Source organism: Colias eurytheme, chromosome 19 (genome assembly GCF_061535395.1).
Source record: "Colias eurytheme isolate Ceu_HAF_F1 chromosome 19, ilColEury1 Martin Lab GWU primary, whole genome shotgun sequence".
Taxonomy (NCBI): Eukaryota; Metazoa; Arthropoda; class Insecta; order Lepidoptera; family Pieridae; genus Colias; species Colias eurytheme.
Window position 1 is genome coordinate 1,068,814 of NC_142998.1, and position 24,262 is coordinate 1,093,075.

Here is a 24,262-nt window from a genome sequence, read left to right on the forward strand (position 1 = left end):
AGAAAAAAAATAAATTTTGAAGTAGATAGAAATAAAAGACCAAAAACTTGGTTTTTTGAATTTTTCACCTAAATTTTTAGGTTATGTGAAAAAATTGTGAATACAAAAGTTGTAGAACTTTTAATTACCTACAACTTTGCCATTGAACTTTTTTCTATAGGACTTGTAGTTTTGTCGGAAATCGAGAGAAACCATTTTTTTCTCTTAAAAGCTCCCCCCTCCCGCTTCCCGAACTCGGATTGACCGTAATTTATTTTTCCTTACATTTTTATCATATTCCCCTCCTTTTCTAATGGGTTTCATCCGACTGCGATTTTTTTTATCTTTTCATTATTTTCAAAGGCTTCTACCCCAGGCTATTTTAACCCTAGAACCGTACCCTGGGGTACAAATGAAAAAAAATTCAGAAAATCTTCTATATCTTTTTTTTCTAAACAACGGTTTCTTTTGCGCGTTCGTGTATTTATCGGGGATGAGGAGACACGTAGATACCGTATTCGATCAGTGGTCAAGCTATTGAGAACAACTCGTACGAACCTGTCGGGGTACTCCAGTACCCCTGGGTACTACGAACGTAAGTATTTCAAGGTTCATTTACAATTTTATTTTTTCACCTTTTGGTCCTTTTATTTTATATTTTTTATTGATAAATTTGATGTACAATTATAAGTTTACTTTACATTCATGTTATATACATACTGTTATTGTTAAATAGTGTAGGAATTTGTATTTTCAACAAATTTATGATTTGCTGCATGATTTGAATACCTGAGTTATTCATTTTCTTTTTTTGATGGCAAATAATGGATGAATTTTGATTTTTTGTGGGAGGTGGAATAACAAGAAGAGCTGGTACTTGGTGAGGCATCAAAATATGAACCTGACGAATATTTTTTAATTTTTTTCTTATAAAAAACTTCACCTAGAAGAATGATTTCAGTACATAACTTTGCCAATGTCTCTACAAATAAGTAATGGAGATATTTTAGGACAACAATTACCATTAACTGCAGGGACCACTGCTTTTTCAAAATCTGAGATGTAACTGTGAATATCCACGTTAAAATTCCGTCAGTCCCGCACACAATGCAGGAAGTGAAAACTTTTAATAAATTTTGATCACTAACGTAAAGTGTGTGTAAATTGTAGAAAAAATATAAAAATGCCATGATAAATTAAATTATTAGGACCTAAATGAATGTTAAGATGACCTTAATAAGACAACATTTAAAAAAAGTTAATAATCCTTTTGTAATCTATTTTTTTTCATAGGGGTACACTTGTACCCCTGGGTACCGTTAATGAAATTTTAATATGGGTACGGTTCTAGGGTTAAGAAAAGCAGATAACAATTCTTATTTAATTAATATCAATTATTGTCTGTCACCTGAATTTAACGTTATAAATTAAATTAAAAATAGATTAAAAACCTATAGAATAATAATCAAAAAAAAAAAAAATCAATCAGAAGATTAAAATATAGAAGTTTATGGGTCGATCAACTTTTATTGGTCCGACGGTACACGCATCATGTCCCTGAACGATAACGAAACAGAACGACATGAAATCATAAAGAGTTAAATTGGTTTTAATTATATTCCTTTTAATATTTTCTAACATTATTGTGAACAATATTTTACTTGTTTTATTAATTTGTGCGTAGTTTCATGGTTGTCCAGAGACTAAATGCAATTTCCAGTACTATCACATTTGTCCCCAAGCTACAATGCATTAACAAACTTCGCATCACGAACATAAATACCAAATACACTTCTTGTTTCAGTTCATAATTATTGACATAAAAACATACAAACAATTTTTTTTTATTGGATATAATACGATTTTCAGGCGTTTTACTTTTGTCCCTATAAAAGTATAAATCATCTACTTACATGGCACAGGTCTCACAGACAACCGTAATTTAGTTATGAAACTGAAAGAACTTATTCGAAAACACGTCCCGCCTCATGATCGAATTTTTTCTATTCTTTATAAATTTATATAATAGTGATGTTTATTACCCAGTTCTGCTTCACAATATCATATCGTCGTGAAAGCCAGCGTCAGTACGAACTGCGAGCTGCCTCTGAAGTGGACTGCGTGCACTGGGTCGATGCTATTCGGGAAGCCAGGTGAGGAAAATAATAATTATCTGAGTTTTTAGTTCATAAAAAAACCGAATATAATATTTTAAATATCAACGATATATTTTATTACCTATACAGGCTGTCCCACTATTGGTATACTAAGCGCGAAGGAACTTGTAGTTTTGCATACACAGATAACGAAAAAAATACTTAAACAAAAAAAAATACGTCTATTTGACGTTTGCTAAATTTTTCCTGAAACATGTTTTCTCTAGCTTCGCGCAGCCGGCATACCGCTCCTCTAATGTGAGCATTTCATCTATGAGAACATAATCTTAAACGATAGCTCACGTGCTGGTGGCAAAGTTGGGCGGAATGACTTGAGAGACTCAAGTTCTAAAAGTTATGAATGCCTCAAATTAATATGGGGGACTGAAAAAAGACATAGGTATATTTATTATAGTGTAGAAATTTTACAGCGTTGATACGCACAAAACCTACAAATTCGTAGCAATTTATAAATACATCGTAGTAGTCAATGTAGAACGTCGTAGAGGTTCTACAATGTGACGGATAGTTTAATGTAATATTTGTAATATTTTTTTTCTCAATTCCTATGCTGTGTGTATTTTTTGGCATTTTATCGCAACATATTGTGTTTTAATTAATATAAAATTGTGTATAAATAGTCAAAATTGTCAACTGTAGTGTACACCCACATGTACACCTTTTAAATAAATAAATAAACTAGTTTTTATACATGAGTTACTGCTCGTGTCTATGTAATAGTTAAATAACCATTTGCTAAAAATGACATTAATTTAGGAACATTTATATAATAACAATGTCTTGTGTAACTTGAGAAAACTCCTTCAGAATAAATGTAATTTTAAATTTTCAACAATTCTCACGGTACTACCTACGGAACGCTTTAAATATGCTATATGGGGAGCTCGTTGCCATGGTAACGCGAGATTAGGGTCACGGCCCTGACCTGGGGCAATATGGAGTTTACATAGGAATTCAAGTCAATGTTTAATACATATTATAATATACCCTTAGTATATACCATTTTGTGATAAATGTATTTGAGATTTCATCGCATTTAATACAAAAAAATACGTGGGGCACTCGAGGACTGCCGCGGTGAAGCTATTGCAGCATCGCATCGCTGTGCCGGTTGGAGTGGGGGGGTGTTAGGTTTTATCGTTACGGAATTTTTAACATTCGGTCACCGCTCTCAAAGTGTGAGATAAAAGCTATGCAATAGCTTAAAATATTTAAAAAATTGAGTCTGTACCTACTAGAGAAACAAGCCTGCATTAAAACTATGAACCATTTACAAAAAATTCTTATGAATAAACCATTTTGTTATGAAACTTTTGGCCATGACCTTACATTCCCAGCCCTTTAACCATACACACATATATTAATTACCTACATATTAATTAACATAAGTTGTATTTACCTGGCGGCCGTTGCCATGGAAACGTGGATTAGGTTCACAGGAGAACTGTGGTAATTGAAATACAAGAAGTGATTGCGTGGTTGTCTGTATGTGGTAATAAGAAGGAATGTATTATGGATAATCAGTAACAGATTTATTTGGTATTTTAATAAGAAACGCATTAAAAAAGAGCGTGTGTGCCGAGCACACGTGTCAGAAGTGAAACTTCTTTGGCAAGATTCAAAGATACTAAAATCGTCACCTTACTCCTTGAAATTTCACTCTCAACGCGCCTAAAGAAATTTGACTTCAAAATAAACACGTGTAGTGTAGCTTTATATATTATAATAATACTCCAATAAATTTATTATTGTCACCCAGTGGTCGAAATTTCATCTCCTCGATAAAGCGACTCTCACCTGTTGAAACAGATATTTGATAAATCTGCATTTTAATACGAAATCACACGAATGCATGATATCGAGATCATTCCAAAATTTACGTTATAGAACATGATAATTTATGTATATCCTTATACTTTATACATATACTATCTATATTGATAACATTACTTGAACTCAAATATTTATGCTTATTCAAATAATCTTTGCTCAAAAGCTCATTTGAATGGTCAAAATATCATACAACATGAAAATATCATATTAATTAAACTACCCGCTCGGAAGGCAAGTTAAATAGAGAATTAGGAAACTCTGGAGTCTGGACATTATACTCATTTGAAAAAAAGTTTACCAAACTACTTACTTACTTTTTTAATTAAGTATCACTTATTTAAACAGCTTCTTTGAAAATTGAAATGCACATGCACAACACAACTAGTAGGTACTCAGTTAATAGTTGTACTTTGTAGAGAGAATAAGGTATTCGAGATAGAATAACATGTGTATACCTTAACAAATAACATGACCTGTTTAAAAAATTCTAAATTTAACAGCATAAAATATATCTCCCAGTTTTATATTCAAACACTTTGTAAAATCCTCTCAATACCAATGTACCTGTTAGATAAACATCTATAGATTCAAAGGATCGGAATTAGGTCACAGCTCAATACCTCGGAGCTCCGTTACCATGGCGAAGCACAAAGGACCACCTACATGATCTCTGTAGAATTTACCAGAAATAATACGCGTAGGTATTAAAGTGTATCAGTTATTGTCGTTTATTGCATGCTTTGATGAATCAGGGATGATATCGTACCTACATGCATTTTATAAATGTTTCAATTTAATTCTCTAAAAAACGAAAGCTTTTTTATCTTCTAGAATAATATAAATAAGATTAAATATTTTACATTGAAATGTTTATAAGATATATTAATGTAATGTAACGACAATAATTACGATTGGTATTATAATTTATATTAACTATAGGTCTACCAGAATCTGATGGCATATTTATATTTACGAAATAAAAGATTTCCATATGGCAATTTTATTTGACAACTATCAAATTGGTTGTCAAATTATTTGTCTTCTTTGCAATTGATGAATAATTTCTAGGATTTTGTCTAAAAAATCTTCGAAAATGTCGAAAAAGCCGCTGCGATCACAAGCAAGAGGTGTTGTTTATAATGTGTATAGAAAAACATTCGATGAAGAAGGGTCAAACACATCACAATTTTCAATTTTGAAGATTTTATTGGTAAATTGGACTTACCCGTTTTGATACTTAAAATAAAAAATATTATAAGTCGGTAACTATAATATTGTTTGTTGATTACAATATAATTTTATGAAAATTTATTACAGGAGTTTCCAATACGGCTATTCGTCAAGTCCAAGCTGTCCAAGTCAATTTTATAATGTGTGTATCTTTAATACTTACGAAAATAAACATAGTTTTATTTTATTTTTTATTTTATTTTATAAAAAATTATTTATCTTGTTTTGATCTGCGTTATCATTACATCCATATTTTTACATGGCATAATGATAATGAATATACAAATATACGTGTATGTGTAAATAATAATATGTATTACATAGATAAAATTAGTAATGTGTAAGTATATTATACATGTAAGTATGTACCTACATAATATTAAGTGGATATCTCATTATTAAGTACAGTATTGTTCACTTATGTAATGTGACTAATGATGTTGAGGACAAAATAAAAAATAAGCAGTATCAAGATTGTTCAGTCCATTTTCCCTAGGGTTGCACACTCAAAATTTTGATTTCCCAATTTGCCATCAGATTCTGGTTTACCTATACCTACAATACTAAGTAATTTTAAAATATTAAAAGCGTTCCTATATTTAAAGTTAAAACTTAGAAAATTATTAATTGGCAATAACAAGTGTTAATAAAGTTTAAAAATGTATGCAACAGCTACGATAAAGTTAATTTCATTAGATTAGAAGTGATATTAAAACTATAATATTCCCGTATTAATCTATGGACTTGGTTTACTAATTATATTATAAAAGATTTTTTTTTATAATAATAGATTTTTCTATTATTTATTTTTAAGTGTAGACCAATTAGGGAATGCAATCCCGACTCGAGATTGCAAATTCGGGATCCCGTCTAATTTAAAAAAAAATGTTGAGTTCAGATGACTGAAAAAGCTAATAACTGCTTGTTTGTGATTTGTAAGGTTAACTCAAATAACATATTACTCGAAAGAAAATAAAAACCTTTATTCTTTAATCTTACCAACTAAATAATAATCAGGTTGTAAGGAAATTAACGAAGGTAAATTAGGTAATCAAAACAATAAGCTTATTTCAAGGGAATTAGGAAAAAGAGTGATTTTGAAAATGTTAAATGACTCCTTAAAAACAAAGGGTATTAATAGTTTCATCTGCTAAACGGCATCTAATGTCCGTTGCAATGTACCCCGCTACTGAGAATGCCCTCTCCGACTCAACGCTGGTTGGCAATAGTGTGGCGATTCGCCACTGGCGAAGCAATTATACAGGGTGTAATCGTTAAGTGTGCACAGGCGATTATTCCGTAACTATTGCAGATATCAAAAAACTTTAAACTGATATCGAAAGCCCTTTACCTAACGAGTAAAATGACATTATTAACTTTTTATAAATAAAACGAGAAATATCCAAAAATGTCACTTGAAACGCTCCCATATATGACTATTTCATACATTTAATATGAAAGGCTTTGCTTTTTTTTATTTGATTTTGTGCTTTAATTACTTCGCTAATTTTAATGAAAGTTCATTCAGAAACTGTAAATAGAGCTCGATGTGGAATACAATCGTATTCCATATCGAGGATGCCATTTCGAACATTTGCTTTGAATACAACATTTATGGGAAATCAAATGTATGGGAGCGTTTCATGTAACATTTTTGGATATTTCTCGTTTTACTTTAAAAAAGTTCTTATTGTCATTTTACTCATTAGGTATAGTACTTTCAATATCAGTTTAAAGTTTTTTGATATCTATAATAGTTACGGAATAATCGCCTGTGCACACTTAACGATTACACCCTGTATGCAAACTGCAAAAATCACCCCCTTGTTCCTCCACACTCAAAAAAATCCATTTCTTTTTTAATGGTAGATTCTAATTTGTCTAAGCTCGTGGATATACGTGCAAAAGGACTTTTAGAAGCCGCTTGCGCCCCCAGTGGTTGTGTGTTGCGTCGCTGACCACTGCCGCCCAATCCCGTCAATCTCGAACGGGATCTCGTCATATGATGCGTCGGGAATAGGGATGCGTCGTCCCAAAAAAATACACGAGATCTCGCGAGATCGGGATCCCGCGGGATCGGGATTGCATTCCCTAAGACCAATAGATTCTTCACGAATATTGGTCTTTGCCCGGTATGTCATATTACGATAATGATTGGGTGATGGGTATGCTAATGTGAATGAATTAAATACCCTATTAAATAAAAATGATTTCTTATTTTTTTTTGGAAGTTGTCTGCAAGATAACAAGTTTTGAAAAATTCATAATGACTGTTAGTCTACAACAGCTGAACAACAAATTGGTAAACCCAGATGTAGCCAAGTGCCAAAAGTCAAGGATTAGCAAACTTTCATTAGACTTAATTCAGACAGATTAATCAGTTAAAATTTCATTCCTATTTGTTAATTTATGTCTATCTTCTACTCTCCAACTACCAGTTTCAATAAACTGCTCCTACAAAAAGAAGAGCTAGAACAAAAGCAGCTACATCTCTTACAAGTGGTGGAAAGCGAGAGGACATCACGCTGGCAGTACGCGCAGCAGTGCGAGGAACTGTCCAATGAAGTGAAGAAACTGCGATCAGAGGTAAGTGATATAACTAGTATAGTTGTATTATTTGTGGTTTATATTGTGTAAGACTCGAAGTGAATTCTGAATTAACATTTTATGATAATGTCGCGTCAATAACAAACGTATTTCATCAATGCGATAGCAAACATACAAATACACAACAAAAAATTTAACCAACAATCGGTATAAAAAAGAAAAGATTACAAAGAAGTACACAAAGATTTTTTTTTACCATACTCTTTATAATTTATATTATGAATACTATTACTCATCAACTCGTAATCTCAATATGTATATCATCATACATTATATTTCAATTTTAAACGCTTACGATTTACTCTTATATTTTTTATTACCTACCCCACAATCTACATAATCTACATAAACCACCCACAGACAACAAAGCAACCTCAAATTATTTTCTATCTTCTTAAACATTTACCATCACACAAAAATTCAGCACCACACAATTCCATCATCTATTAAAGTGCGAGATGTTAACATAGCTCTGCGCTTACAAGAAAGAGCACGAACCGTCGACCCGTGCAACTTCCTCCGCGAGTCTCTCGCCAACACTGTCCGATGAGATCGACCCCTCCGAGCTGAGGAAGATTAAGAAAGTCCAGGTAACTACACTTGGCAGTGTTTTAGTAGACTTTGCTGTGTTTTATTTGACTTGGCAGTGATATAGGAGACTTAGCTATGTTATAGACTAGTGTTTTTCAAGACCTGGTAATATTACTAGACTTGGCAGTGACTAGAAATAGCAGGAGTTAACTAAATTTGTAAATGTTTTTAGCAACTTGGTATTTTTTTTTAATACTTGAGTAACTAACTGATTAGTACTAAGTGATTAGACTTAGCAGTATTTATTAGACTTGGCGGTGTTTATTACACTTGGTAGTGTTTAGACATGGCAGTAGTTAACTAGATTTGTCATTTTTTTTACTAAACTTAACAGCATTTATTAGACTTGGCAGTATTTAAGTAGACATAGCAGTGTACTATCAGACTTGGCCGTCGTTAACAAGACTTGGCAGACTATAGAGTTTACTAGATTTGGCATTATTAATTCTTAGATTCCAGTTTTTAATTCTTGTAGCTGATTTGATATTCTTATTTTTATCATTTGAACATAAATGTAGAGAAAAAGCTCCACTTTTCGCGTCAAAACGTTTTGTTTTTTGGCAATTAAATATGTGCATCTTCTATTTAGACTATACTACTTGAAAGACGAAACTATAAATATTGGTTACAAACTCAGAGATTTATGTTCTCCTATGAAGATTTTAAAAGAAATTGTTTATCCTAGCCTACAAATCATCTTCTAATAAAATTTATTCGTAGTTCTTCTCTTTTATATCATTAAATTAACGATGTCTCTCTTCCCTAATTTATGATCTCATTCACAACCCCCCTATATTGGAATTTATATTTTTTTCAGCTTAAACCTTTTATCCATATCAATTAAGTTGAACCTAAATTGTAAACAATATCTAGTTATTTATGCAGAGTTTCTTCCGCGGCTGGTTGTGTCGTCGGCGATGGAAGCAGATCGTCGAACAGTACATCAAGAGCCCACATGCAGAGAGCATGAGGAAGAGAAACAGGTAACATAATTGATAATATATACATATACTCACTTGTGTGTGCCGAGCACACGTGTCAGAAGTGAAACTTCTTTGAAATTCAATGATACCAAAATCGTGGCCTTATTCCATGACGTGATGGTATTGTCACGACGGGACCTTAAAATTTACTCTCAATGTGCCTAGAGAAGTTTCACTTCAAAAGGAACGCTTAAATACAACAAACTCATGAAATTATTGACACAAATCCTTGATAAAAATGTACGTTTGAATCATGTCCCTTTAAAGTAGGTCAAATAGCCTGCTAAAGAGCTGTAACAACTCATAGCATACAATAATTTTCTTGAGTTTCAATAAATTTTAAAAATTATGTTGCTTATACGAAAACTGATAAATAAAATATAAATGTTTTATTTCTTTATTTCATTAAAAATCAATATAATACGATGATGATTAATATGAAATGCTTTTATTTAAAATTGTAATACGTAATCAATTATATTTTAGTCTCGTATTCAAAATGGTTGAAGCTGAAGAAGAATACTTGGAGCAAATGGAAATTTTGGTACGTATTGTTAAATGTCTCGATGAAATTAAATCAAGTGATTAAATTATGTAGACCATTAATTGAAATCAATTTAATCTTCTATTAAATTAATTACATTCAGGCGCAATTAACTAAAATCAATACTTGAATAAGTAATTGCTATAATTTTGATATCTGCTTTCACGATAAAGTACTTACTTGACCTAGAAAATTGAGTTTAAACACGCTTTATATTTTACAGTTAGGGCAGTGTTTCTTTAAATCCTTGGTTAAAATTATCAAAAGACAAGTAATTAGAACGCATTTGATGTGATTGTTTAACGGCCGAAATTAAGAACATTGTTGATTGATTCTACCTAAGATTATCATCAATTGATCAACGATTCAAGAAAAAGTCTAATTAAACAAATTATTTGTGTTTGAATCTTCGAATATTATAATGCAAGAGATAATTATCTCTTCGTTACGATTCTTATGGGCCTTCTTCACAATGTGCAGCGTTGGGCGAGTAGAAGCAATAACGACAGTTTAGAGGGTCTTAATAGGTATCTATAATCGGTTGTCATTGTAGATGTTTATTCATAACCAGCTCAATGGCGGCAAACATCGACGATCATTTGTTGGGCCAACGCTCTCGATTGTGAAGAGGGACCATGACACATTCATATTCGACTACGTTTCAACCAAGGATTGAATATAAGCCCTATAATGTTTGATCAAGTATTGGAAAATCAGTACTAGGACTTGATAATACGATTATACCAGGTTACATGTTTCCTCCGGCCATTCAAAATGGCGGCAAGTTCTAAGAAGCCGCCCTGCACACATGAAGATGTGAACTCTATATTCCTGAACAGCGAGACCGTGTTGTTCCTGCATCAGATATTCTTCAAGGGTTTAACTTCCAGGATGGAGTCGTGGCCTACTCTTGTTTTAGGTAATTAGCTAATTGATACATATCTAGTGCTTACTAATATTTGTTTTTAGATAAAACCCGAAATCAAGCATAAGTTGAGAATTAGAAAATATATGAGTATGGAAACATTAAAAATTCAATTTTCAAATAACTTTGCTCCATCAAAATAAACATTGCGAAAATTGGCGATGGAAATATTTTGATTAAACTGGCACTGGACTTCTCTTCACTACTGTCTATGTTCTTCACAGATTTAACGGCATTTACCCATAAACTAAAATGCATTACAAAACTTTGTATATTTAAATTATTTTCTGACGGAATTTGTAGATTTTAGTTACTTCTTACGATCAATATAAATTCGTCCCTACTATGGTCCCTATAGGTCGCGTCATGTAAAAAGAACGCTGACGGTTAAGCTGCGCATTGGCTCTTTATAATTGGTCTATTTGGTGTTATGAAGTGGTAGGTATAATAATAACAAATATGTAGATGCGAAGCAACGACTCGAGAGCCTACTTCAAAAATAAAATAAGTAGCAAAAAATAAATGTTGTGTGGTTTTATGAAACCACGGTAAAAGTGAAACTGTTCGAACGGTTCCGAACACTGCTTTCGTCGGCTGCCGAGTAGGTATACCTACTCGGCAGCCGCGATACACGCGACATGCGCTACACAGACCAAAAAGTTTGAGACGATGTAATAAAAGTTTCACTTTAATAAATCGCGTTTAAAATCCGTTAAAAAGTCTTTAATTTCTAAATATTACATATTATTTAAAATTTACAACGCTATTTTATATGTATGTGTTGGAATAAATGGTTTCTTTCTTTCAAATCTCCCACCAGGAGATCTGTTCGACATGCTGCTCCCGATGCTGACGATCTACCAGGAGTACGTGCGCAACCACCACTACTCGCTGCAAGTGCTGACGGAGTGCAAGCAGAGCGCGCCCTTCACGCAGCTGCTGGCGCGGCTCGAGAGCAAGCCCGCGTGTCAGGGACGCTCGCTGGAGACATTCCTTACGTTCCCGATGCATCAGGTGATATTGGGACTCGAAATATTAAAATAATTGAAGTTAAAACTTCTTTAGCGGTAAGACGGATTTTTTTTAGCCCTTATATTCCATGCGTAAGACGGATACCATTTCAAAATATCAAACATGCTGAACGTTAATAATCAAATTTTCACTTCTGCCGGCACTCCCCCAGTGCAACCCGTCTTTTTTTTTCGAGGGAGGAATTCTAACATTCCGTCCTCTGTAGTAACTTTCATCATCCTGATGCGTCAGATGAAGGTAAAGATTAAAATATTACAATGTTCACCGTCTATTGTGCTTTATTTGTGTTAATTTAGGTGATATTGAAGAGGAACAGTTGATGGAGATGCTTCGCAAGTTTCCTATGTATCAGGTTAATTTAAATACAGTGTTTTATTACTTTCACGACACTTTAGTGGCTAAAATGAATTTTTTCTCGCAGATACCACGCTATATAATAACCCTCCACGAGCTGTTGGCCCACACTCCACACGACCACGTGGAGAGACGCAGCTTGCAACATGCACGTGCGCAACTTGAAGAACTTTCAAGGCAAATGCATGATGAGGTAGGCTGTAAAAGTAAATAATAAATAAATAAATAAATATTTCAGAACAATTTTCACACACGGCACGATCTGATCCCATACTAAGCTTTCGCTTGTGTTATGGAAACCAGATGGCTGATAAACATACATATATAATTTTAAATAAATACTTATATGGAACAATTATTATTTTTCTTTTGTTAAGGTTAGGTTATTTAATTTAGCTTGATTTAAATTTAAAAATTATCCAAAGCAAGATACAGAAAAAAAATGGCAATGATCTTTTAATGTTTCAAAATTTAAAATGATATATCTCAATAAAATACACTTATGTATATCAACAATACTTAAAAATGTATTTTCTTAATTCAATAGCAATATTTTGTCATTCTGTAGGTGAGCGAAACTGAAAACCTTCGCAAGAACTTGGCTGTAGAACGAATGATCATAGAAGGGTGTGACATTTTACTTGACGTCAATCAAGTTTTCATACGACAAGGTGAGTGTTTATTAATTATAATTATTTAGAAGTGTGAAGAAGTAAAGCCGCGTTGGAAATGTAGTTCTATGAGCTATCACCAATTTCTGCGTATCTTTTCCCGCGTAAACTATAGCTTCGTATTATCTGTCTCTAAAAAATTCTTTTAAGGGAAAAGTAAAACAAATATAATATAAAATAATTCAATACGTTTTAAACCTACAATATTGTATCCAAAACTAGGCACATTATCCCAAGTAAAATAATGCAATATTTTTGAAGTGAAACTTCTTTAGGTGCGTTGAGAGTAAAATTACAAGGTCGCGTCTTGGAGTAAGGCGACGATATTGGTATCCTTAAATCTTACCAAAAAAATTGGTTGTCTGTAAAGTCGGTTTACTGACGACAGTTGAACGTGACAACGTCCGATTGTGCTTCTTTGTCGCTCGTTCCGCGCTCTCGCTCGCACTTCAAGCCTTACATGGAACGCCTCAGAGCGAGGTAACGCCGCATGAGTCATGTTTTTTCGTGCGTGCAGCCGGCGCTATCGAATTATAAGATTGTCACGTCAAAAAGCTAAAGAAGTTTCACTTCTGACACGTGTGCTCTATTTTAATATAAATTATTTTCCCAAACCAGGCACATTATCCCAAGTAGTGGGTAAAGGCCGTAGAGCAACCCTCCAATCCCGTCAAGCGTTTCTCTTCAGTAACCACTTGTTGTTAACAACTCGAGCTCCGGGAGGAAGGTTACATTTACCACCTTCGGGCAGATTGCCGCTACATGATGCTCTGCTTATTGAAGATCCTTCTAATCATGATGATGATGGTAATTTATATTATTTATTTCTGGACTTGGTTTTGTAGATACGATTATGTCGCCACACAATTTTATCTATACTAATATTATAAAGGGGAAAGGTTTGTATGTATGGTTTTCACGCATAAACTACTGGACCGATTTTAAAATTTGGCACAGACAATCTTTAGACCCTGAGAAAGAACATAGGCTACCTTTTATTGCGAAATATGGACCACGAGCGAAGCCGGGGCGGAAGCTAGTTATACATAATACGTAATCTGGGCATCATATACTTTTAAGATTAAGCTGATTACATTGAATTTAGTACATCAATAACAAAATGGTTTAAGAAATTTTAAAATCAAAGTGAAATAGTGAATGAATTTTAATTCTCTGATAAATTTTCTTTCAATAAGTAGTTCAGGCAGACTTTCGATGATGCGACTTATGAAGACTTATCGAATAATACAGACGACGTTTTTCTAAGTGATAAAATCAATATATACTTCAGGCAATTAGGATTGGTGATTTCCAAGCATGGATGTATGTTTCACTGATATTTTTCCTTTACATTAAGATCTAAGATTGAATACTGTCGAAAATGCCCTTATTGACGATCCGTTAAACCATGATGATGATGAATATTATAATATTAAATTTATTATTTCAGATACTGCTTCCGTATGTTCATCGCCCGGAGGAGAAAGTTATCAAGGAAAAGATTTTAAGATACTCGTGGAAGTGAAGGGAGAACAGATCTGCGCTCATTTAGGTAAAATTTTAATCAAACTTAAGCTTGATAAATGCTCTTTTGTAGAATATATTCTATTGTTACTTCTGATTGAACTTTTTGACTATCAATTTTCAAATTTAATTGCATTCACGTCAATACTTCACTACCTTCCTTCTTATCATTTACTTTGAATTAAACACATACAAATTAAAATCGGTCTCCAAATATCATCATTAAGTATCAAGTTTATTTTTTCTGCCTTTCATACTAAATCAATATAATCAGATACATTCCTAAATGCTTATTTTTCAATACCTCTCTGTTCTGAAAAATTACTATTCTTAAGCCCTTTTCTTACATTAAAAATCTTCGAATTTAAAAATTTACTTTAATATTAAATTTCCAGTATTTTTAAAGTGAAACTTTTATTACATCGTCACAAACTTTTTGGTCTGTGTAGCGCATGTCGCGTGACGGTCGGCTGCCGAGTAGGTATAAAGCAGTGTTCGGAAAGTTTCACTTTTACCGTGGTTTCATAAAACCACACAACATTTTTTTTTATAAATAATGTGAATTTTCCCCCAGTGGCAGCAACCCTAGAAGAGAAAGCAGCTTGGACGAGCGAACTAGCCCAATGTATGGAAAGTGCTGCTCTCACAGAACTGCTCCGAGCTTGTGGATCTTGCGGCACAGCATCCGCCAGTCTCCCCGCTTGTCGATCTGATAGAGCCTTGTTCACTGATGACGTGGATATAAGATTCAGTAGAACACTCAATTCTTGTAAAGTACCGCAAATCAGGTCTGCTACTCCGCAGAGATTGTTGCAGAGGTTGACTGGTATGGATAGACAGTTTTTTTATCATATTATAATTTGTTTGTTTGTTCGAACGCGCTAATCTCACTAACTACTGGTCCGATTTAAAAAATTATTTCGGTGTTAGATAGCCCATTTATCGAGGAAGGCTATTGGCTATACATCATCACGCTAAGACCAACAGGAGTGGTGCAACCCGGTGAAACCGCAGAGCATCGCTAGTGTCTTCTATCACGATAAAAATGTAGTCTTATCATAAAATTATTGAAGTGAAACTTCTTTATCGGCGTTGGAAAAAAATTTAGTGTAACATTTTTCCGTTACGCACCATCTTGTTTTTATCCGTACCACGCGTGATTCAACGTATTTCTGTAAAGTTGCATATAGTAAATTATTTTTTGAAAAATAAGGTCATAAAGAAGTTTCACTTCTTACGTGTGTACACTAGTACACGCACACATTTTTTTCAGAACCCTTTTCTAACTTTAATTCATATTCCAGATCTCCGTTTCCTCTCAGTGGACTTCCTGAACACGTTCCTCCTCACGTACCGCGTGTTCACGGACGGGGTCACAGTACTGGAGGCTCTGAAGCAAGTGTTCTACGAACAGTCCCAACAGGACATGGACCTCCCCCCACCACCGGATGCCACGCGGAAAACTAGCGCTGCTAGCTCTGTTTCAGGTGGTAAATTGATAATAGTGAAATTTTAGAAAAAATTTGGAGTAAATTTTCAATTGAACTTCCAAAAAAATCACTGAATTTTTTTTTTATTTGAAGGCTCTAAATGTTGGAATTTTTCACAAATATTTCCCTAATTCGAACTACCTTTATTATAGGCTATAAATTCAATAAAAAATGTAGAAAAAATCATATTTTTTGTTTTAATTTCTCTTTTTATTGACATTTTTTGATATTTTCCGATCATTATTTGACTGTTTATACTGACTTAAATATTCCGAATTCAGGTTACGGTTCCGAATATAGTGAGAGAGATTGGCAATCTAGATTCTGGCGTGTTGGACGTGGGAAAAGTAAGAATTTCCTTATTTTTGTTATTTATAAATATGTATTTAGGTTGCCAAGAATATTGACATAATTTTATATTTCAGGCGAGGAAGAAGATAAATTGTCTCCATATTTAATGGCACCGTCGCGTCGTACTTCAGCTGTTGGAAAGGTAACTATTTATATTAACAAAAATAACTATTGTAAGGAAAATATGATTAAAAGAACTTTCAATTTTCGTAAGAAAAATAAAAATACAAAATAGGCACTATCGACAGTTATTTACCATTTGTGAAACTTCTATAGCATTGTAATATTAATTTAATTTCAATAATATTAGAAACAGCATTTGAGAATTACATTATATTCAAAATTTAGCAAACCGAAGAAGACAACAGCCATCTCACGATTCCAAAGATAATGGCAACTTCCTCAAGCAATGAGACACTCAAAGGCACTGCCACTACAGGTAATATAATTAAAAATTAATAATAATTTCTTAATAAAAACAGTTTTAATTGAGCCATTCATATTATAAATAGTAACTATGATGTCTGATGATGGAAATAATACTACAGACACTCTGGAAATAAGACTGCAGATGATGATGATAAAGTAGTATTATATCCAGAGTGGAAAAATGATAGATCTATCTATATAGGTCGTTTAGCGCCATTTTTCACACTGGAAATATTACTGCTTTAAGACATCATAGTATAACCCTTGGTATTAATAAAAAATGATTTAATGTAACAGGAACTTCACCATCATCCCCCGGTGCTATAAGTTCAGTGACTCTAGTAGGCAGTCGTAAAGGCAGTCCAGAACATAAGGACAAAGAATCTCCAACAAACAACAAAGATAACGATAAAGCAGCCGCCATTATGAAAGATGAAAGTATTGAACTGGTCGATCAAAGCGATGAAGATATTAAATATAAGGAAGAAGAACAAGAGAAACATAAACCCAAACATGAAGAGAAGTTTAAGATTTCACAGCGGTTCTCGGAGGTAATAAATAGGGGTTCAAATGGCTTGTTGTGATCTTTTATTGATATTTTTTATCATACTGTTAATAAATATTTATTATAAAATACTTAGTACATAATTAGGTATATTAAATACTATGAAAAATAAAATGCTGCTTATCTAGAATGCTACTTTCAGTATTTACTTATGAACGATAATATTTTTACGGCTTTTACAATAGTGACCAATAGTAGACCAACAATAATAACAACCACATTTCTGCACATTGTTTCACTCACACTTGTAAGAACATAAAGAACTTCAACCAAAAGAAATATTAGCGAGGGACTATTATGCTTAGCTACCCGATGACTTTTGATATGAAACATCTACATGTGCACCGATTTCTAGCGAGCATGCCGTGGCGACGCGCCGCAACGCTCAATGATGCTATATACAGGATGTCCCAATATCGGTATACTAAGCGTGAAGGGACTTGTAGTTTTGCCTACACTGATCACGTCAAAAATATTTAAACAACAAAATTACGTCAAAAATTGTTTGCTAAATTTTTCCTTAAAATCCATGTTTTCTTCTGTAGCTTCGCACAGCCTCCATATACCGCTTCGCTTGTCTTGAAAACATAATCTTAAACGATAGCTTACGTGCGGGACACACGCTCCTTTTTTAAATTTTTGCTTAAATTCTACATTTTTATTATTAAAATTCTGTGTTTTCATTCCTAGCTACTAGCAGCGGCATATACCGCTTTGCTGATTATTTGGCTGTGAACATTGTGTTTATGAAAACATAAACTTAAACGATCGCGCTTAGCGCAAGCGGGCGGCAAAGGTGGGCGGGTTGCCAGTTAGTAGTGTACCTACATAGAGATTTTTACGTGGTTTTACAAAAAATAAATGCGCCTAGAATTTTATTAGTATTTTTTATGTACTCTGCGCATATAAAACTACAACTCCCATTCGGCTTAGTACATCGAAGGTGGGGCATCCTGTATAATATTAAGCGTTAGTTCTATCGCTTTACCTTGCCCACCTATTATCGTAAGCTTCATACTTTATCTATCAGTTTTACCGATAGAAGCTTACAAACGGGGTATATTATTATGTTAACTCATATTTTTTTAATTGTATTCAAAGCTTATTGTACATTGTGTTTTTTTTTTGTGGAAATTAAAGCCTGTGTTAGTTCAAAACTGTGTTACAGGCTTGTTATGAAACAAATAAACGATTTTTAAGCTATTGCATAGCTTCTATCGCGGGCCTTGAGCACGGGGACCGAATCGAGAAATTCCGTAACGAAAAAACCTCACGCTCCCCACTCCGACGGGCTCGGAGGTGTGGCTTGAAGGCATAGCATGCAATAGCTTTACCGCGGCAGTCCTCGAGTGCCACACGTCTTTTTTTAAAGTGAAACTTTTATTACATACACAAAGCAGTGTTCGGAACCGTTCGAACAGTTTCACTTTTACCGTGGTTTCATAAAACCACACAACATTTTTTTTATTTATATATTTTTTCTAAAACCCGCCACGACCAGGTAAGTATGGCGCACATCCAACGCGTGCGCACCACAGAGAGCGGTCACGCGGCGGGGCTGGCGGCGGAGCTGCGGCGGCGCTCGGACGGGCACCGCGAGCTGCGCACGCCGCACGAGCCGCGCCGCGCCTCCGACACCGCCGCGCGACGCTCTGTGAGGTGAGTGGGGGCGGGGCGTACAGGCCTTAATAACTCAGGCCCCGGAACCACAAACACAATAGAAAATCTATTGTCGTGGACCCATCGGGCCGTTCGGGGCTCAATGGGTTAAGTCGCGCCTTAAGCCACCTAAGAGCGGCCGTACACGGGCAGCTCGAGCAGTTAACGGCTGAGCGACGTACACGGCCTGCTCGAGCGGTCGGTCGTTGACTGCTCGAGCTACAAACCGCGCAGTTGACGGCTTGAAGTGGTCGCGACGGCTCGAGCAGTCCGTGTACGCCAGTGAATGAATGCCCATAGTCCACCGCGTGGTTGCGGCTTCAAGCGGTCTGTGCGGTCTTGAAGCGGTCTGTGTAGGGCCGCCCTAAGTTGCTCTTTCAGGTTTGAAATCAATGGTGAAAATATTTAACTCTTTTAAACTCTATAAAATTAAAATTATCATGTTTATTAAACTTATCACATTATCATAAGCATACTTTTGCTCTAAATGTTTTGTATTTCAGGAAAAAATGTATATTTCGCCATGTTGTTTTTGGCTCTAATATTCGAATACAGTTACAAAAATGAAATGAAATGAAATCCTTTACTCATCAAAATAAATATTATTAAAAAAGTATATCCACATCTTCCAGCGAAAGACGTTGCACAAATTCCTCGATCAACAGCGAGAGACGTCGTCACTACGGTGGCTCCGAGCCGCGTACGTCTGTGACGTCACAAGCATCACAGATGCAGGTGATTGAAACATTATTTTGCTTTTAAATAAAATTACGAGATTTCTTAATCGTCTTAAACATCTTTATTACGTTAAAACAAAATTTGTGTGAAAAGTGAAAATAAATAAGATTCTCAATCCATACTTAACAGCAGAGACATAATTATCGACGATTCCGATGCATCATAATACATAAATCCATTCACTACAGAATTACCGTCGCGAGACCGGTCAACCGAAAGCTGGCGTGGTCATAACTTCATTCAGACAATCGCATAGAAGGTGGGACTGCTCTTGCCATTATTTCCAAATTCACCCAATTCTTTAACTTCATCGACAATCTCATCTATAACTAACTGTAGAGAAGATCTCAATTTCGGTGTTGTGGCATGACTCGACTATCTTCTATCAGATTTCGTTGGAATTTCATAATCGCTTTGCACGGATCCATAAATTCATCTAACAACATTATCTATTTCAATACTCAATCTGAACTATCTTCTTTGCTCGAGTGTTGGGTTTTTATCAACGTCATAGTTATAGAACAGGACTGCATATAAATTAGAATTAAAATAGTGAGATTATTTTAAATGATGAAGATTTTATATTTATTTGAACAGCTTTGGAAAAGATCCATTGTGGTGAGTTTGGTCGAGGTAAAATGTAGAAACGATTTGTAGAGTCTAGATGACCTTTTAATATTCGCTTTGTCTAGAAAATTTTGCGATTAACCTTTTTGATATTATTAGATATACTCCAGCACACCTACATCCAATAAATTGGTAATACATTGAGACACCCAATACAAAACACATTGAATGTTATCCCTTACCATACCTAAATACCTTTGGTGGATTATTACAAGTTGAAATGTTAAATTTGAACCTGTACAACAATATAGTGTAACATTACCAGTATATACTACCCACAATAATACTACCTATAGAATGTGACTTATTGAAGTTTGACATATTATATAGGGGTAACCGACAGGCTTTATTTTCAGGATATACTACATGAACTTATGGACTTCGATCACCTACTAACTTTCCGTGAAGATACAAACAATTACACGTACAGATACACTACAAAATAAAACGATCTTAATTTTATGAATAATTACACAATATTGGAGAAAGCTTAGAAAAACTAGTTAATTTTTTTTAAAGATTTAAAATTAATTAGGCAAAAGCGGCTTAAATAATGCTCAGTTATATCTGCAGAGCGACGCGCACGCAATTTCTAGGAATTATTCATCAATAATATTATAGACTTCACATTTTAGGAAAATTAGCAGTCAAACTTTTTGAATGCATGTATCAACTTATATTTTACCTTTTACATACACCTTTTCTTATCTTACCACAAATTTTTTAATTTACATGCATGTAATTTCCTCCTTAACTACCAGATCGTAATTAAACCTATAATTATCATTAATAAAAAAGCTGTGGTCTATCCCGTTCTTCGTATAGATTTAATAAGAATAATACCCATCGAAATTGATAAATTGGTGTTTCAAAAAACATGGACAATGCTAAGAGCTGAAAAGAATGACCTATCGTAAATACCATGTGATAAATATAAAACGAAAAATTAATATACCTTAGTTAAACGCTTCCTAACATCTACATTTAAATTCAAAATCTAAAGCGTAACATATTGCAGCAATAGCTACTTTTTCTGACGGAATTTCATCTAATTCTAATACCAATTTTTGATAGACTGCAGCTAATTTCCGTCCTGTATCAATATTTACACATGCGTACTAATATAGGAGCAGTACATCAACGGCTGCAGTAGCTTTTGCCGTGGCTACGTCTGCGTCGTCGAACCCGAGGTCACCACCAGCGAATTCTCCAACACAGGCCAGACGAGATTCAGTTATTTCAACTGCTGCTACAATGAGAGTTCTTAATGTGTTACGGTAAGTTTACATTTATCTTTATCATTCATCATTATGTGACTTTTGCTTGAAAATTTGATTTGCTTCTATAGTTTGCCCGATACTGATAATTTCACATCAACATTTTTAATTGCCTCGTCAATTGCAAAATAAAATCTGTTCATTTCATTTCACAGAGCATTTATTTTTTATTTTAATGTATTTTTGTAATTATTGGTAGACAGTTGTATTGTTTCTACACTTGCTTATTTTTAAAGTTGTCTAATATTATTTGGTTAATCTTAATAAATAATTATTTTACAGGCACTGGATTTCCAAACACTCATCCGACTTCTGGTCTGACGATCGTCTACGCGGTCTGACTATGGATTTCCTCAAGGAGATAGAAAGCAGTCCGGGATTATTGCCCGCGGAACATAAGGCAGCTTCTCAGTTACTACGCTTGCTCGAACGGTCCCCGGATAGAAATGTTGATCTGAAAGCGTTGTTTGCGCCACCACGGGTAAGTTTCTTATGGAAAATAAAGTTTTTGTCTTGTCTGTATGTGGGTTATGGGTGCAAATTTGGTGCTAGATAAATCAAATTAAAATGAAATAAAGATAAGAAAAATTGGTTTACTTTACAGCTACGGTAATAACTGAAAAATAAATTATTTGAAAAGCTAAGCACAAAACGTCTACTTAATACTATTTATTATGTTGCTTTCTAGTTACCAACAAAGGAGAGCCTGGAAACATTATCAGCATTAGAGATAGCTGAACAGATGACGTACTTGGATTATCAAATATTCAGCTCCATTCACAGCGAGTAAGTATGAAGTTGATGTAATATGAAGTTGCTTCATAAGTGTCATAAAATATCACTACAAATCCATGTTTCTCGATGCATGATTTTTAAAAACCTTGTTTTCATCATCATATCCTATTTAATCACGCAAGAACATTTTCAAAATTAAACGTCTTAAGAATTTCACAGACTAGATGATATTATGCTAAATTTTTGATAAGGAGGTTCTACATGGACTTCCTAAATTTTTCCTGTTCGAAGGGACGTTATTTTTTTATACTTATTAGCAAATGATTATTCAACAAAATATTATTCAAAATGAACTATGAAATATATTTAAGATTCATCGATATTTAGGGAGTTTCTGGGTCAAGCTTGGACAAAGGCAGATAAAGCAGAACGAGCTCCCCACATCCTGATGATGACGGCGCACTTCAACCACATCTCCAGCCTTGTTATATCTGAGATCTTGAAACGGGTGCCTTTCCCAGGTAAGATTGTTTAATTCCTAACATTAGTTGGTTTTCTTCTCCTTAAAAAAACTATAAACATTAAACATTAAATTTACATACAAAATAAACAAAAGCCGTAAACAACAAATTTCACAAATGCGTAACTAACGACATTATCCACATATAAACTTAAAATATTTTAATTGTTTCACTTTAAAGATATAAAGTTTGAGTTCTGGAAGTCTATATTAAACACATTAATAAATATGTTAAAATTAACGAATGGATTGAACGATAGAGTCCCTAGTATGGATCTTTGTGGAACACCAAACGACGATATTATATGATATTATAGATACTGATCGATGTACATAATATTATAATACCTACCTTTTGGACCCTATTCAAAATATGCAAAGAGCACCAACTAAAAAGTTTTTGTCTTATTCCTTTAAATGTGATTTTATCTAAAAGTAATTTATGATTGTCGCTGTCGAAAGCTTTTCGAAAGTTCATGTAAATTTCTGTACAGGTCGATCCATATTTTCAATAATAATGTTAAGAAATTTAAAGCTACCTATTGTTAAGAATACAGATCTCAAAATAAAAATGAAATCATTATTTGTGTCCATTATTAAACATTGGACAACGCGCTGTTGCAAATCGTACCTCAATAATATTTTCTTACGGGCTGGTACACGAGTTAAAATCCTGATCCTGAAGCATGGTGAGCGGCAGCTGTATGGTCGTTAGTGATTTAAGCAGTGGTGATTATTACTGTAAATATTTTCGGTTTTTTAAACCGATTGTAAAACATAAGTTCTTAGTTCAATTACGGAGGTGGTCCATAATTTAACGCAATTGTTTTTCCAGGGTTAAAGATTCGAATCAGATTTTTTTCTTTTTAGTTACATTCTTCGATTTCGACGATTATTTTTTTATTTGTAACAAGATTTTTTTTATTGAATTGTTATCAACTCAGGCGCCCGCGACATCCACGAGATGCAGGAACACGCACTAAAGTGCCGCGTATCCTCCATCGAGAAGTGGATCGCAGTGGCCGACATAGCGCGCTGTTTGCACAACTTCAACGGCGTGCTGCAGATCTGCGCGGCCATCTCGAACACTTCCATCTTCCGGTTGAAGAAGACTTGGGAGAAGGTGTCCAAGACGGTGAGTGGAAATGTAGTAAATATTCGATTTTTAAAATCTTTGAAAATTTCATGTTTAACTTTTTTATATGCATAATTAACTAGCTGCTCCGCGCGGTTTCACCCCCGTGGCTTCACTCCTGTTGGTCTTAGTGTGATGATACATAGCCTATAGCCTTCCTCGATAAAAATATCTAATATCGAAAGAATTTTTCAAATCGGAGCAGTAGTTCCCGAGATTAGCGCGTTCAAACAAACAAACAAACTCTTCAGCTTTATAATATTAGTATAGATGAGAAGTTTTTATA

At 34.2% G+C, this 24,262-nt stretch overlaps 1 protein-coding gene across 1 annotated transcript in view; it reads left to right on the forward strand.

The window, feature by feature from the left end:
• LOC149899941 (ras-specific guanine nucleotide-releasing factor 1-like) overlaps positions 1-24,262 on the forward strand; it is a 31,449-nt gene that overhangs the window by 1,556 nt on the left and 5,631 nt on the right. Inside the window, exons 4-29 of the mRNA XM_090113440.1 lie at positions 2,026-2,132; positions 7,658-7,805; positions 8,297-8,416; positions 9,303-9,400; positions 9,887-9,944; positions 10,692-10,863; positions 11,690-11,883; positions 12,323-12,448; positions 12,824-12,926; positions 13,545-13,733; positions 14,377-14,478; positions 15,025-15,276; positions 15,755-15,937; positions 16,222-16,287; positions 16,366-16,433; positions 16,640-16,734; positions 17,007-17,271; positions 18,787-18,944; positions 19,577-19,679; positions 19,871-19,941; positions 20,280-20,300; positions 21,437-21,586; positions 21,869-22,067; positions 22,275-22,372; positions 22,709-22,842; positions 23,786-23,976. Coding sequence (XP_089969566.1) covers positions 2,026-2,132; positions 7,658-7,805; positions 8,297-8,416; positions 9,303-9,400; positions 9,887-9,944; positions 10,692-10,863; positions 11,690-11,883; positions 12,323-12,448; positions 12,824-12,926; positions 13,545-13,733; positions 14,377-14,478; positions 15,025-15,276; positions 15,755-15,937; positions 16,222-16,287; positions 16,366-16,433; positions 16,640-16,734; positions 17,007-17,271; positions 18,787-18,944; positions 19,577-19,679; positions 19,871-19,941; positions 20,280-20,300; positions 21,437-21,586; positions 21,869-22,067; positions 22,275-22,372; positions 22,709-22,842; positions 23,786-23,976 — 3,471 coding nt within the window. The remainder of the gene's footprint in view (positions 1-2,025; positions 2,133-7,657; positions 7,806-8,296; positions 8,417-9,302; positions 9,401-9,886; positions 9,945-10,691; positions 10,864-11,689; positions 11,884-12,322; positions 12,449-12,823; positions 12,927-13,544; positions 13,734-14,376; positions 14,479-15,024; positions 15,277-15,754; positions 15,938-16,221; positions 16,288-16,365; positions 16,434-16,639; positions 16,735-17,006; positions 17,272-18,786; positions 18,945-19,576; positions 19,680-19,870; positions 19,942-20,279; positions 20,301-21,436; positions 21,587-21,868; positions 22,068-22,274; positions 22,373-22,708; positions 22,843-23,785; positions 23,977-24,262) is intronic.